At 44.8% G+C, this 13,933-nt stretch overlaps 1 protein-coding gene across 10 annotated transcripts in view; it reads left to right on the top strand.

Moving 5' to 3' along the window:
• The window catches only part of CFAP65 (cilia and flagella associated protein 65), a 32,071-nt gene that overhangs the window by 2,140 nt on the left and 15,998 nt on the right, over window positions 1–13,933 (top strand). For 6 of the 10 annotated variants that reach the window (XM_085585001.1, XM_085584995.1, XM_085584999.1 and 3 more), the window contains exons 5-18: window positions 1,426–1,592; window positions 2,668–2,867; window positions 3,532–3,677; window positions 4,767–4,989; window positions 5,307–5,572; window positions 6,800–7,000; window positions 7,423–7,785; window positions 8,516–8,653; window positions 9,522–9,767; window positions 10,189–10,413; window positions 10,656–10,808; window positions 12,066–12,231; window positions 12,782–12,910; window positions 13,399–13,627. In XM_085585001.1, the coding sequence (XP_085441127.1) occupies window positions 1,426–1,592; window positions 2,668–2,867; window positions 3,532–3,677; window positions 4,767–4,989; window positions 5,307–5,572; window positions 6,800–7,000; window positions 7,423–7,785; window positions 8,516–8,653; window positions 9,522–9,767; window positions 10,189–10,413; window positions 10,656–10,808; window positions 12,066–12,231; window positions 12,782–12,910; window positions 13,399–13,627 (2,852 nt within the window). Of the gene's footprint in view, window positions 1–3; window positions 1,593–2,667; window positions 2,868–3,531; window positions 3,678–3,716; window positions 4,615–4,766; window positions 4,990–5,306; window positions 5,573–6,799; window positions 7,001–7,422; window positions 7,786–8,515; window positions 8,654–9,521; window positions 9,768–10,188; window positions 10,414–10,655; window positions 10,809–12,065; window positions 12,232–12,781; window positions 12,911–13,398; window positions 13,628–13,933 lie in introns of those variants that run through there. The other 4 variants (XM_085584997.1, XM_085585002.1, XM_085585003.1 and 1 more) reach the window with 4 other exon arrangements.

The raw sequence follows: 13,933 nt of genomic DNA, 5'->3' as shown, positions 1-13,933 counted from the left end.
AAGCAGCAACATCACAACTGCTCTCAGTGCTCAGGGAGAGCAGTGGGCCTCTGCCTCTTGTGTCCTTTCTGATTTGTTTTCACTTGAATGCATGAGTCCTTGGGGAAATTCTAGCATAGAAGGAGTGGGCAGAATGGCCTTCCTGATCTCTCCACATCTTCGTTGCCTGAGAGAGCCCTCATCCCTGACTTCTCTGCAAAGTTTGCCAGTAGTTATGAGAGGAATCCTCACAAAAAGTGTTATTCCCAGTTTCTCACATACTACTTCTGCCTTTCAACTCAGTAAGATAAAATGCTTAAACTGTCCACATCTGGTTTGATCCCAAGGAAACACATCTGGGTGGCTTTAGTGCAGAACCTTGGGTTGAGGGGTTCACTTTTTGCCTTCCTACAGGAGAGTCCAAGCCTCTACATTCAAGGGCTACCAGTTTTCTAAGGGAATATGTCAGGAGCCTCCTTTCTTTTGGATGGAGGGTATTTCTGTAAGCTTTTCTTTTAAACAGCAATGATTCTTTTTATCCAGACCCTTTTCTTATTTTTCAAGTTGTTTGTAGTGTCTGTCTTGGCTCTGAGTGTTGATCTCTGGCTCCTGTCGATAGCTGTATGTCTTTGATGTGTACCTCTGTCCTAGCCATAGAGCATGGTCATTGGACAAATTCCCAGTACCCTGCTCTCTTAGTATCATGATTTTCTGATGACTGTTCAGTGTTCCCTTTATGAAATAAGCTGCTGGCTTTGTTCCATTTTCAGTGAATAGTTTGTCTGCAGCAGAGACAAACTGTTAAAGCAGGAGTCTGCCTTTCTTAGAGAGAGCAAGGACTGTGTGTGCTGCAGTGTCCAAGGTTTCTCCTTACCTGTATGAGTGTTACTCAGGAGAGCTGACAAATGGGAAGCATAGAAAACACATATCTTTCAATTCTTTCTATCTTGGCTTGTTAGCAGATGTCCTGAGGCTATTTGTACACAGTGCTGTCAACGCTGCATCTTTAATTTGTGTGTTATCTGCTTGGATCTCTAGCTGACAAAGCATTTAGTCAAAGATTGATACTTCTGTGCTCATGGAGCTCAAAGAAAAGTGGTACATGCTTCAGTTCAGCTGAACTGGGATCTTGAAAACACTGAAAGGAATCCATCTGCATTGAACCAAACCAGGTGAAACTAATGTGGCCTTCAGCTGCTCTCTCTGACGGTGTTTGTGAGTTCCCTGACAGAGGAGTATGCCCGAGTACCTTCCACACTGCCTGCCTTTTCTGAGTGATTCATATGCTCTCTGTCCTGCACAGAAGCCTCCACTGGTGCCTTTGTTGCCAACATTTTTTTCCCCAACACTTGCAGTGGTGAAGGTGACAGGTATTCATGGGTGGAGCTGCAGCCCCTGCAAGGTGGAATCCATCTAACAGCTGTCTCCCTTTGCTTTTCTGTGCAGATGGATTATGAAGACAACATCTTCTTTATGAAGGCTGAGGGTGAGTTCTCTGTTACCCTGCATGCTATGCTTCCACGCTTCTGTCTGTCCATCCCGGCCGCTGTCCAGGTGCCTGTCTGTGCTGTCCACAGTGCTACAGAGGCGGCGTTTCCTGTGCGCAACGTCGGGTGAGTGCAGCTAAGCAGGCACTCTTTCTGTTTTGTCTGGTATTTTGCCACTTTCCTGGACTGTGAATGCAGCTCATTCCAGTGGTTATTAGTTCTGTTGGCTGCCTTAACAACAGGCAAAACTCTGCCTTCCCTAAGGTCATGGCAGAAAAGGCAGGGGAATGGAAATACAGGTCACTGTGAGCACATCTTGGCATTTCACATCTGTTTGTTGCCAGCATATGTTGAGAACCATTCACGCACAGGAACTGGGTGGGGACCAGCACAGTGTCCCACTGAGGACACCCCACATTCACTGGAGAGGCCTGGGCTTCTGTTTAACCAAAGGCAACCTGCCCAACATGAACAAGGAGAGATGAGCTACCAGCTGGAAACATTTTAGTAATTTAGGAGCAAGGGGCTCCCAGTTACCAAGGTTTGTCTTATTTTAATGAGGAAGGACAGTACTGTAGAAAGGAATGCAGTGAAACTCCCAGGCAAGGAGGAGGGATTCCAACCATTTCAAGTGTTTCAGCCTCCACTTGGAGAAAAAATTTGCTACAAGTGATAGGCCCAGGATGTTGGAGGGTAAGGATGGTAAGCAGCACGTAGCTTAGATCAATAAAATAGAAAAAGCTGATGGCATATCATGTTCTTTGCAGAAATCAAACAAGCAAAAGGGGTTCTGGAAAATTGATTAAGGTATTAGGGAAATGGCTCAATCCTCTTTTCTCACTTGAGCATATAACAGAGGAACAAATAGTCATTTAAATTAAGTTGCTGCAAATTTAGATACAGGAAAAGCAAATATTTAATTGTGGAACTGATTGGCTTGCTATCACCTTATAGTCAATAATAAAGTTCTTAGCTTAATAACTAAAATTCATTAAAGTGTTAACAGAGCATTTGCAGAGACTAGAGACAGATTTCTTCATAGCATCACGTATTTGTCCAGCTACATTTGGGATTCTTCAATTCAGCACTGGTTGCTTCACATCCCAACTGAATATCCTAATAGGAAAGGCCCACCCTATGCACGATTGCACAAGCAGCAAATGATCCATTGATCTGCTTAAAATGTATCTCCATTTCCTAGTGATCTCGTTAGCATCTTTGCCTGGGAGACATCAAGTCCTTTCTCCATGGATCCTATGTTTGGCACACTGAACCCAGGTGCTGAGTGCATGGTCAAGGTGATCTTCAAGCCCAAGGTGGCTGGGGTGCATTATGCAGCAGCAACATGCTGGTTTGGAGGTGAAGTGAAACAAATGAGGACAATCAAGCTAAAAGCCCTGGGTGAGTCTGTCTTGCGTTTAACACTCAAAGAAATGTGTATTGCCCCTAACTGCAGAATAGCATTCCACAGGGATATATGGAGGGTCTGTACGCTGAGGCTCTGTCACACTTGGCTCAACCCAGTGACGAGCAATTGAAGCTCACAGTTTGAAAGTGCCTTGTGGAATTCTCTAATGTACTTTTGCCAATTTGGAAGTGTTATCTGAAGAGACAGAGGGTCCAATGTGCCCTGTGGCATGCTTTTGCCAAACCAGCATTTCCAAGGCCTGTTTAAGTTGACAGAGGGGAAGAAATGAGAGGAATTCACTGGAAAAAGCCTCCACAAACTTCTGGCTTTGTCTGCAATCAGTGTCTCCTGTCGTCTGTGCTAGACAGAGAAGCAGAGGGAAATTTTTAAAGCTTTCTGGATGCAAGCTAAAATAAGCAATGATTTCATTAACAAGTCCATGCCTGAAGTGACTTGTATGGCCACTGGCAATCAAAAAATGTGATTATGAAGGGCTAGAAGGGAGTTTATTTGGTTCAAATCAGGGCCAAATTTGAAGGCAGATCTAACTTCAGACTCATCTGAGGTTCTTCAGACTTTGTCCAGTTGAGTGTTGAATATTCAAGAGTAAAGGTTCCACCTGTCTTTCCTAATATAGTATACTATTCTCTTTAACAGCCAAATACCCCTGCCTGTGTGTGAGCGTGACAGGAAAGAAGTCTGAAGGTGTACAGCCTGGAAAGTTTCAGGATGCCCTGTGTTTTGGATCAGTACCAGTGGGGAAAACTGTGGAGAAGTGTGTGGAAATCATCAACATGTCTGTGGTATGGGGAGATTGACTTCTTGTGAGAAGCTAGCAAGCTGACACATTTCTTTGGGATATGTGGTCTTGTGTATCTCTCTTAATGCTGTGAAAGTAACCTAAGTGTGAATATGAATGAAGCAGAGGTGATGAGCCTTCCCCTACCAACCATGCCATTCACCCTTGCCTTCCAGCTACAATGCTAGCAACTTAGCCATGTGCTGTGTGGTATTGCAGTTTCCCCCGGCTTCCCTGCTGTGCTTGGTCCACATCACCATGTCCTTTGCATCCTGCAGCTCTCCTGCCCACCCTGGACCAGTCCATAAATCCTGTGTGGCAATTGTGTCACTCTCAAATTGGGGTGTGTGTGTGTGTGTGTGTGTGTGTGTCCCAGATAACTGATGGATCTTTCAGTGCCCTCTGTAGAATGCAGCTCAGTGAATTGCTCAAAAAGTCAAATGGATTTGAGCACTTGTTACCTGTGCCAGCTCAGCCCATCCCAGCCTCTTAAGTGATGGGTGTACTCAGAGACTCCTGACATGGATGACATCAGTGCTGACTCCTCCATAGGCCCTTGGGAGTGGAAAAGACACACTAATTTTAATTAAAAGACACTGCAGTGATGCTCAGCATTGCCAGGCAAGGATCCGGACAGTTTTTTAAAGGTCTTGAGTAAAGTATCAGAGCACCAGCTTTGGTTTTTTTTTGGGAAAAGAAGACCCATAAAAAAGGTGGAACTGTGGATAGAGGGAAATCATTTACCTGCCTGCATATTCTCCTGGTCACAGCAGTCATTTATGCTATTTTGGCCCCTAGGACACCTTGAGCCATCTTTCCACCTACCAGGAGAGCCACTCCAACCCCAGAGATCACAGAGAGTTTTGCTGCAGCCTGCTAATTTCTGAACATGTTGAGGGAGCTTGTTGCCATCCATTCTCCACCAGAACAAGATGGCAGAGGTTTGCTGCACAGTGATTTTGTGGTGGCCTTGGTGTTCTTGGTGGTGTTCAGCACTGCTGAAAACTATGGTTCTTATCTGATTTGTCCTTCATTCAGAGTCATCCTGGCTCGTGTTGGCTCCTTGGTTAACCTGTTTCTTTTCTACTTGCAGGTTGATGCACCATTTAGAATAGAACAAGCAGAAGACCCTCTGCTTCATGATTATGGTTTCTCCTGCGATGTGTCCCATGATGTTGTTCCTGCCAAAGGGAAGCTGGTCTTGCGCATACGGTTTCAGCCCCAAGTAGTAGGAGAGCACAGTACTGACTATTTCACTATCACATCTGCTGCATGCCACTTGAAGACTGTTCTGAAAGTGGCTGGTTCATGTAAAGGTATGAAAGCCTTTCCTGTTTCTCCCTGTCAGCTTCTTACCACTGGAGGGAAAAGGTTAGTGCTTGGGGAAGGACTAGGAGCTATCATAGCCTGCAGTTACAGACTAAACTCCTGCTGGAATCTGGCTGTCCCTGGTGTACCCTTTGGGATTTTTACTTGCTTCACTGTTTTAAGTGAATGTCCAGCCGTTTGCTAGGACTAGGAGGTTTGCTGAAAAGTTGAATCTGTTTGGGAATATCAGTTAAGTGCAGCAGTGTCTTGTGACATGTTGGAATAAACAGCTGTGACAGGTCCAGGATCTTGCATGTTGTGCTAGGTCCTTCTGTGTCCCTGCACCAGCATTCTGTGAACTTTGACTGGATCAATCTTGGAGAAAGTATGATGCGGACACTGAAGATCAGCAACACGTCAGATGTCCCGGCCTATTATCAATTTGATATTGATTGCAAAGGGAGTGTCTTCTCCTTGGATTGCCCCTGTGGTGTCTTGGAGGGTGCAACAACACTGACACTGAAGGTGATCTTTCGACCTTCTCACCCGATGAATTATCACCGCAGAGTCGTGTGCCTTGTCCACCACCAGGTATGGGAGGCAAAGGGTGGTTTCATTGCTGTGACACTTTAGAGGCATCTTCCAGTGTAATCCAACAGGACTGGCCTGTCTCACTTAGTCCCTGCAAAGCTCTTCCCACTGCATTTTCATTGATTGCTATCATTGAATCGTTAAGATTGGAAAAGACTTCTAAGATCATTGAGTCCAGCGATTAACCCAGCACTGCCAAGTCCACCACTAACCATGTCCCCAAGTGCCACATCTACATGTGTTTTAAATAATTCCAGGGATGATGATTCAACTACATCCCTGGGCAGCCTGGGGTGGCAACCATTTTGGTGAACACATTTTTCCCATTTTCCAATCTAACCACTACTCAAACACAGCTTGAGGTAATTTCCTCTTGTCCTATCACTTCTTACTTGGGAGAAGAGACCAGCCTCCACATAGCTACACTCTCAGGTAGTTGTAGAGAGCAATAAAATTCCCTGTGAGCCTTTTTTTTTTTTTTTTTTTTCCCCAGGCTAAACACCCCCAACTCCCTCTGCCATTCCTCATAAGACTTGTGCTCCAGACCCCTGATCAGCTTCATTGCCCTTCTCTGGACACACTCCAGCTCCTCAATGTTTTTCTTGTACTGAGGGGCACAAAATGAACATAATTGTCAAGACACAGTCTCACGATTGCTGAGTACAGGGGAACAATCACTGCCCTGGTCCTGCTTGCCACATAATTTTTGGTACAAGCCAGGATGCCCTTGACCTTCTTGGGCCACCCAGGCACAAGCTAGCTCATGTTCAGCTGCTGTCAGCTGTCACCCACAGGTGCTTTTCTGATGAGCAGCTTTCCAACCCCTCTGCCCCAAGCTTGTAATGGTGCCTGGGGTTATTGTGACCCAAGTGCAGGACCTGGACTCTTGTTAAGCAGAATCCCCATGGTGCAGGTTCCTATCAGCAATAGGATGTGGACAGTCAGTAATACCTGTGGATAGGGTGACATGCATCCTCTGTGGCTCTTGTCCATTTAGGTCTCTCTCCTAACTTTAGCTGCATAGCTGTGCACCAAGTGCCTTCAATTTTCACTCCAGTTTCAAGAAAGTTCTTGTTTCACATCGGACATAAAGTAAATGGCAGCCTAAAACTGCAGATGCTAAGCCTTTCCCAGCATGGTTTTGGAAGCGAGATACTGGTGTGGTGAAACTCTCAAAGCAATCACAGGACAGTTTATTTCTTATTATCCTGAATTGTGTTTTCCCAGGAACCCCTCTATGTGGACTTTTTTGGTACCTGCCATTCAGACACAGCTAAGCCAACCACTCTTCAGAAAAGGCACCTCTCCTGGTACCGAACCAACATGGTGAGGGGACTGACCTTCTACCCCCCTGATATCCTGAATGAAATGCTGAAAAATGGGAAGTTGCAGATGGATGAAAAGGGAGCCCTCATGCTGCCCCCTGAGGTATGAGCTGCCCTCCCTGTAATCTAAGACACTTTCAGCTCATCTCTATATATGCTGCGTATCTGTTGTACAGAAGACAGATCTAAAAGGGCTTGCAAATGCCAAACTGATTTCTTTAGTATTTATGCTGTTGATGTTCCCAGTACACACCAACACTATCTTTGTCAGATGGCTTTTCCCTATCTCAGCCCCAAAGCTTCTTTCTGGCTTTAACTCAATCACAGAGTCATTTTTTGCTTCTACTTTAGTTTCAGATTGAGGCTTACAAAGAGAAGCCTCCTTGAAGCCTAGACTTTGAGCTGTTCTAGGAACTCTTGCTGAAGTGCATCTTGCATGCCCTCTTGCTCATGAAGGCAGTCAGCATCTGGTGTCTCCCACAGGCACACTTTGCCTACTCACACTGAGATATTTCCATCCTGTAGATTTCTGAGGACCAGCCACCCAAGGAATACTTGGAACCCAATGCCATGGCTGAATATTTCTACGATGGTGTAAGCAGTGACCTGGCCTTGTTTCCTGCTCATGTTAGTGTCAGCCCCAGGGTGTATGATTTTGGATGCTGCATGCCACCACACAAGGCAGAATCTCTTTCTCTCTGTGTGACCAACCACACCAAAGGAAGTATCATTGTTGCCTGGACTCCAAGCCATGGCAGTGCCTTCCAAGTGCACCCCGAAATTTGTGACATCCCACCGTTGAAGTCTTCAACCTTCTATGTCTTTTGCAGGCCCACTCAGGTCAACAGTCTTTATGCAGCAGAGCTGGAAGGTTTTGCTGTTTATAAGGTGAGTAGGAATTACTAAGACCAGACATGACCTAGCAAGCAACTTTTTGCTGAATAAAGTATTTTAGGGGAGTTAAAATTCAGTTTAAATTCTTAATTTTGAATTTGAAAAAGTAGCACCTCTATTAACTCTTTTGGCCACTGTTTTGATACCCTGATGGGTTAAAGTCTCTTTCACCTGTGTCCTGGCACACAAATGACAGAACAAGTCACAGCTCATGCTTGTGCACAGGTACACTTGCTCTTACCCCTAGGAAACATGAAGCATGGTACACCTCACTGAAGGAGGAATTACTATGAATTATTCCATTATTAGTGTAGATGTGAGCTTGTACAAGAATGGTTATTGTGGGCTGGGTGATGGGCAAGAACTTGGTCTTTGTGTCTGGCCCTCCACAAGAAAAGCTGCTGAGGGCACTGTCTCTCCCAAGTGAAGTGGGATTCACTTTACACAAGACTGCAGTTATAGAAGATTTAGCACCCAGAAATGTCCTGGTAAGTGAAACTTAGCATTTCCAGTCTTTCTCTCTTTGTTTCTCATTTGGCACTGGTCAGTCTTTCTTCCCTGAAAATGTCAGTTCCTTAGCCCCAGGAATGTCATTGAACAAGCAGCTGCTTGAGGTAGTATGTGCTCTCGGTCTCTTCCAACTCAGATTCATCTGTGATTCTGTGAAGGCACCTTGCCACACTCCCTTCCTGCACACACTGTGTTGTCCCTTGTGTGTCTGCAGGTGATGAGACACTACACCAACATTGAGAATGATGCCACCATCTGTCCGTCATGGTGCCTGACTGTGAGGCTGAGAGCACACACATATGAAGCAAAACAGGAGCACATCATTCCACAGTACGTCCTGGATGTCCCCAAAGTGGGTAACTGATTGACCTTTGGATCTTTGCAGAACACTCTGTTTGTCTCTGAATTCTTTACTTTGTCTCCCATTGCACTGAGATGTGTCTTTGGTGGTCTCTGAGGTGTGGAGGCTCCTGCAGTGGTACAAAAGCAGTATCTGTTTCTCCTGTATTAGCTTCCCAGCTTCCACCATGTCAGCTATACTGACCATCTCATTAGCTCTGAGAGAAAAGCTGTTGGGATCACCTTCCTTTCTGTTTAGGTAGACATTGTAGGTAAAAAAGTTGTTCAGTCCCCTCCCAGGAGCCTCAAAAACTGCATGCACTTGGGCAAACAGAATCCCCAGTTATGAAAGAGATGTGGTTGTAAGATAGAGGGGAAGGTTCTCTCTCTCTTCCTGCTGTTTCTCTAGCACAGTAAATTATTTTTCCTGTGAGGTAAAGTGAAATCTGATCCTAAGACGTAAGAATAGTCTTGAGAACCTCTTATGAAATCTCCTGAGCTAATCTAGGCCATGCAGCCTTTATTTGATGTGCATGAAGTGGAGCAAATTCTAGCCTGCTTGAATTCTTCATCCAGGATGTCACTATCCATGCAGGCACCAGCAAGCAACTCACTTACTGGATGGACATAAAGCATGGCATGATGGAAAATAGGTTCACCAGTACCATGAGCCCACGAGGGCCACTGTGGGGAGGGAAAAGACTATCACTTGTGTACCCTTGGGTGGTTCCATTTCTTTTCTTGAAAAGAAGCAGTTAGAAAGTTCTCCATAGACTCAGGATAGTGCTTATTGGAACCTGGAATTGAATATAATGAAAACATTTTCTTTAAACTGATTTTTAAACCCAGTGAAAGCAACCCTTTTTGCTTGTCTCCACCAGATTTTTCCTTCTGTGGCTTGTGACACTGATACCTACTGCAGCATGCTGTTGTCCAACCCGAGCACCTCTTTGATAACCTTTAGTGTGAACCAAACTGCCTGTCCCTCTGTTTTGGTCAAGCCCAGCTTAGGACATGTCATTCCAGGAGGCCACCAGATCTTCTTTCTCTCCACTCACCCAGTTAACACAGTCCTGCAGCAGCATGTCCTGCCTTTGGAGCTGAACTCTTATCCTGCATACACCAAGGTAAGGAGAGGGAAGTGGAAGATGGTGAGCAAAGTTTTGTTCCCTTGTAGTCTTCCCTTTTCACAGTGACTTGCACTGTGATGCTTATTACATCTCCTAATGGTTAGTTTAGATTTTTCTCTTTGGAAATAGGAATGAAAGAATATTTTCAACATTTACTATGGAGTCATCATTGCAGAAAAAAGGCCTTTGTGGTGCCAAACATCCTTTACCCCTTGTTCCTTCCATTTCCATCTCTTGGAATACACTGTATTATGCTAAAGGCCCGACTTGAAAGCACAGCCTAAAGCCCTTCACCTCCTAATTAAGATCCAGTTTGTTCTTGCTTCCCTCTTGGAAGAAACAACATCTTTGCAAGGTTCCTCCAGAGGCAGCTGAGACATCTAGCTAATATCTGTTACTTTTTCTCTTAATTCCACAGGAGATTGTTCTCCAGAGTTGTGGGCAGTCTCTTCTTTTGCTCTTAGAAGGTGATGGAATTCTCTACTTCAAACCTCTCCATGTGGGGACCTCCTCTACACGAATGTACACCATTAAAAACTGCACAAGTCTACCCATGGTTTTCACATGGAAGATCCGTCGGTCAGACAGTAAGATCCTGTCTGTCAGCCCCACTGCAGGGATCCTCCAGCCCTATGAAACCATGGTAAGTTCAAGTTCTACCACAGTTGTAGTTTGCTCTCTACAACACAACCTCAGCCTGGCTTTGAATAGCTGGATGTCCATTCCCAGTGTGAATCTTTGACACGGATGGAGTTGGTGTTTCTGTAGAGAACTAGGTTAGCTATAATGGAGGAAGAGGCTGTGCATTAAATGCAATTGTTGAGGTGTATGGCTTTATCTCTGTACTGGAGGTTCTGTGAGTACTCTTCCCTCTTGTGATTGCAGGCTCAGACATGGACTTTTACTCCTGACAAGAAAACCAAGTATGTGCTGCACGCTATGGTGTTTGTGAGGTGGAAAAGCCCAGACCCTGTGTCTCCCAAAGATGTCCATTATGTCTTACGGATCATTGGAGAAGGGGCACTGGGCACCATCAGGGTAAGGAACGGGGGCCCACTGAGTATTAGTAGGGGGCACCAGGGTGGGATGGGGGTCTTGGACTTTCCCTTTTTGCATAATCTGTACTGGAGGCAGCCAATAAGGATTCACAGCAAAATTCCCAGACACTGTTTTCAGAGTAAATGATAGTACTCATTCTAGTGGCCTAATGGCAACGTGTTGTAGATGTCCTGCCAGTTCAAATACAACCTTAACAAATCCTCTGGGATTTCTTTGTTCCAGACTGAACCAAGCAAGTAATTTGGCTCCTTGGGAATCATGGTTCTCTCCTCTCATTCTGTCTGTTCTCCTTCTCCATTTGTTTTGCTATTAGTCTGATTTCTAAATGTAGTGGACATTTTAAAGTGGTATAGCCAGTACACCTCCACGTGGCTTTCCTCCTGTTATCTGCAGGTCTTGCAGCCACTTTCATTTTTAGTCATGTTTCTTAATGAACCAGAGGTAAATAAAATAAAACTTTGTAAGTCACTGCCCAATGTCAATCATGTTGATTGATGGGTGATAATGTCTTCAAGATATGTAGTCATTATAAATTGTATGTGAGTGCAAAACTAGCCAAAAGAGAGGGGCACTCTTTAAGTAGTTACAAAAGGGTCAGCAAATATCTCTCAGCCTGGACCCAAGTGCAGCTGACCAGCTAATGTTCTCACAGCCCTGAATATGCTACATCCTACCCAGCAAACAGCCTAAAAAACAGTAGGAGAAAGCATTTGGAGGAGGGATTGAGTCCTTGTAGATGTGTTCCACATTTTATAGTGCTCCAACTACCTGAAAGGAGTTTGTAGCAAAGTGGGTATTGGTCTCTTCTCCTGAGTAATAAGCAATAAGGCAAGAATAAATGACTTAAAAGTGCACCAGGGGAGGTTTAGATTGGATGCTCGGAAAAATTTCTTCAGGAAAGGGGTTGTCACTTATTGGAATGGGTTGCCAAATTAAGTGGTTGAGTCATTATTCCTGGAAGTATTTAAAAAACATGTAGATGTGGTACTCAGGGGCATGATTTAGTGGTGGCATTGGCAGTGTGAGGCCAATGGTTAGACTCAGTGATCTTAGAGATCTTTTCTAACCTTAAAAATTCTATCTCCCAGGGCATGCCAGGTCCTACACAAAGCAGGGAGTCCTTTGCACTGCACTGCACATGCCAAGGGATTAGCATGTGGTGAGATAAGTGGTGACTACACTCAAACACTGTGCTTGATATGTTAAAGTGACCTCAATGGTGGGTTTGTATTCCAGGCACAAAAGGAGCATCTGGACCTTGGAAATATTCTAGTTGGTGATCAGAAAAGCTGCAGTATTGTACTCCTAAACGATGGGATCTGTACTCTGAATTACATCCTCAGTGTGGAACGACTCTTCACAGGGCCCTGTGACCACGAGGAGGTCCTCAGTGATCTACCAGGTACTGTAAAGGAATTAACATGGGACAGGACCTTAGTTTTTCCCTCTTTTCTCCAAAACCAATCTAGAATTAACTTGGAGGTCGGACTGCTTGCTGGTTGGCTTACACTGATTCTCTCAAACCTTAAGTTGTCTGCCCCTTTGCATAGGATGTGACTTTTCTATCTTGCTGGAAAAAGCATAATCCAGGTCTGACAATTGAAGTTAGACCAATCTGGACCTTGAAATAAGATACAATTTCCCAGCAGAGGAGGAAGTTAAATAAAGGACCTTAGAAGAAATGTTGGAGCTCAGCTCTTAGCTGCTTTTCTAGAGGACCTCCAGTTGGGAAGTTCCCTGTTCTTTGCTGGCCAGAGACAATCTGGGTACTCCCAATGAGCTGCCTACAGCTGTAGTCTGGGAATCCCAAGTTCAACACCTGAAGCTAATCCTGTTAGACAAGGGGTGGCAGTGGCTAGAGTTCAGGTAGACTTACTGATCTCTGTGCCACAACATGTGTGGTGTGAGAGACAGTAATGCCAAGAGCTTATTCTGCTTCTTGTATCCTACAGCTCTAGAGCTGGAACACTCCAGAGGAACAGTCCCCGCAAGATCAAAAGTTTGTGTCCAAGTAAAAGTAAGGCCAGCCCGTCGGCTGTGTTACACCTGGTTAATCAAATATGCTCTTTGCACAGCCAGAGGTGAGATGGATGTTTTGGGATGTTGAGAGATGGGGGACAGTGTTTGTAAAAGAAGGGACTAGCAAGACAAGGAGTTTTCAGCTTGGAAGGTGAAAAATGTAATGTCATATGAATGAAATTGGAGAACAAGATATAAATAACTGTTTATGATTTTTCAGTGTGAAAACAAGAGGCACTTCATAGAATGTTTAAGCTGTAGGCTTAAATCAGAAAGGGTTTTTCTCACATAGTGCAAAACTAAATTTTGTAAATGCACTGTTAAAAAGGATCGCATTCATAGTCCTTTGTTGATGTCTAAATGCAGAAGTTAAAGTACAGCTAGAAGTCAGTGGTTTAGGGGTTTTGAGAAGCTGCCAAACAAGATTATGTACAATGCCCATTCTTTGTTCTTGGTAGGTCCTCTTTCCTCTTTGTTGCAGTCAAAATGACCTAGGCAGCAGTCCCTTAATGGTACATGACTACTTTCTGGTGTTTCTTTCTCTCCCAAGCTGCAGATCTTGCAAGTGCAAAAGAGAAGCAGCAGCAGTTCCTCTGCTGCATTGTTGCAACAGGCGTCTACCCAACTTTGTGCATCACAGATGCTTGTACAATAGGGACTGCCAGCAGTAACAGCAGGATGCACATCTGGAAGCTCTTCTCCTTGGACACACTGAATGAATTCTTGGCGCGAGACCCAGTTCCTGGCGAGCTCACCTACAAAGTTCCCACAAGGCACAGGTGAGATGAGGAAATAGCTCAGAGGATCTTTGAGTCCCTTGCATGAGCCAGACAGAGATGCTGTGGTTTATTGGCACGTGTTGTAGCTATTTGCTGTGTGGCACCCTGTTATTCCATCCTAACTGCTGCAGGCAGTTGCTCACCTCCATTTCCCTTCTTAAGCTCCCTTGAAAGGAGCCACAGAAACAGACAATAATTAATTGCAATAGGCCTCCAAAGCTCTCTGGTGTAGCCCCTTGCTCAAAGCAGGGACATACAGATCAGGTTACCCAGGACCTTATTCAATTCAGTGCTGAATATCTCTGA

Source organism: Lonchura striata, chromosome 7 (assembly GCF_050655825.1).
Source record: "Lonchura striata isolate lonStrDom1 chromosome 7, ASM5065582v1, whole genome shotgun sequence".
Taxonomy (NCBI): domain Eukaryota; kingdom Metazoa; phylum Chordata; class Aves; order Passeriformes; family Estrildidae; genus Lonchura; species Lonchura striata.
Note: the sequence above shows the minus strand (reverse complement) of the source record. Positions and strands in the feature narration are given on the sequence as shown.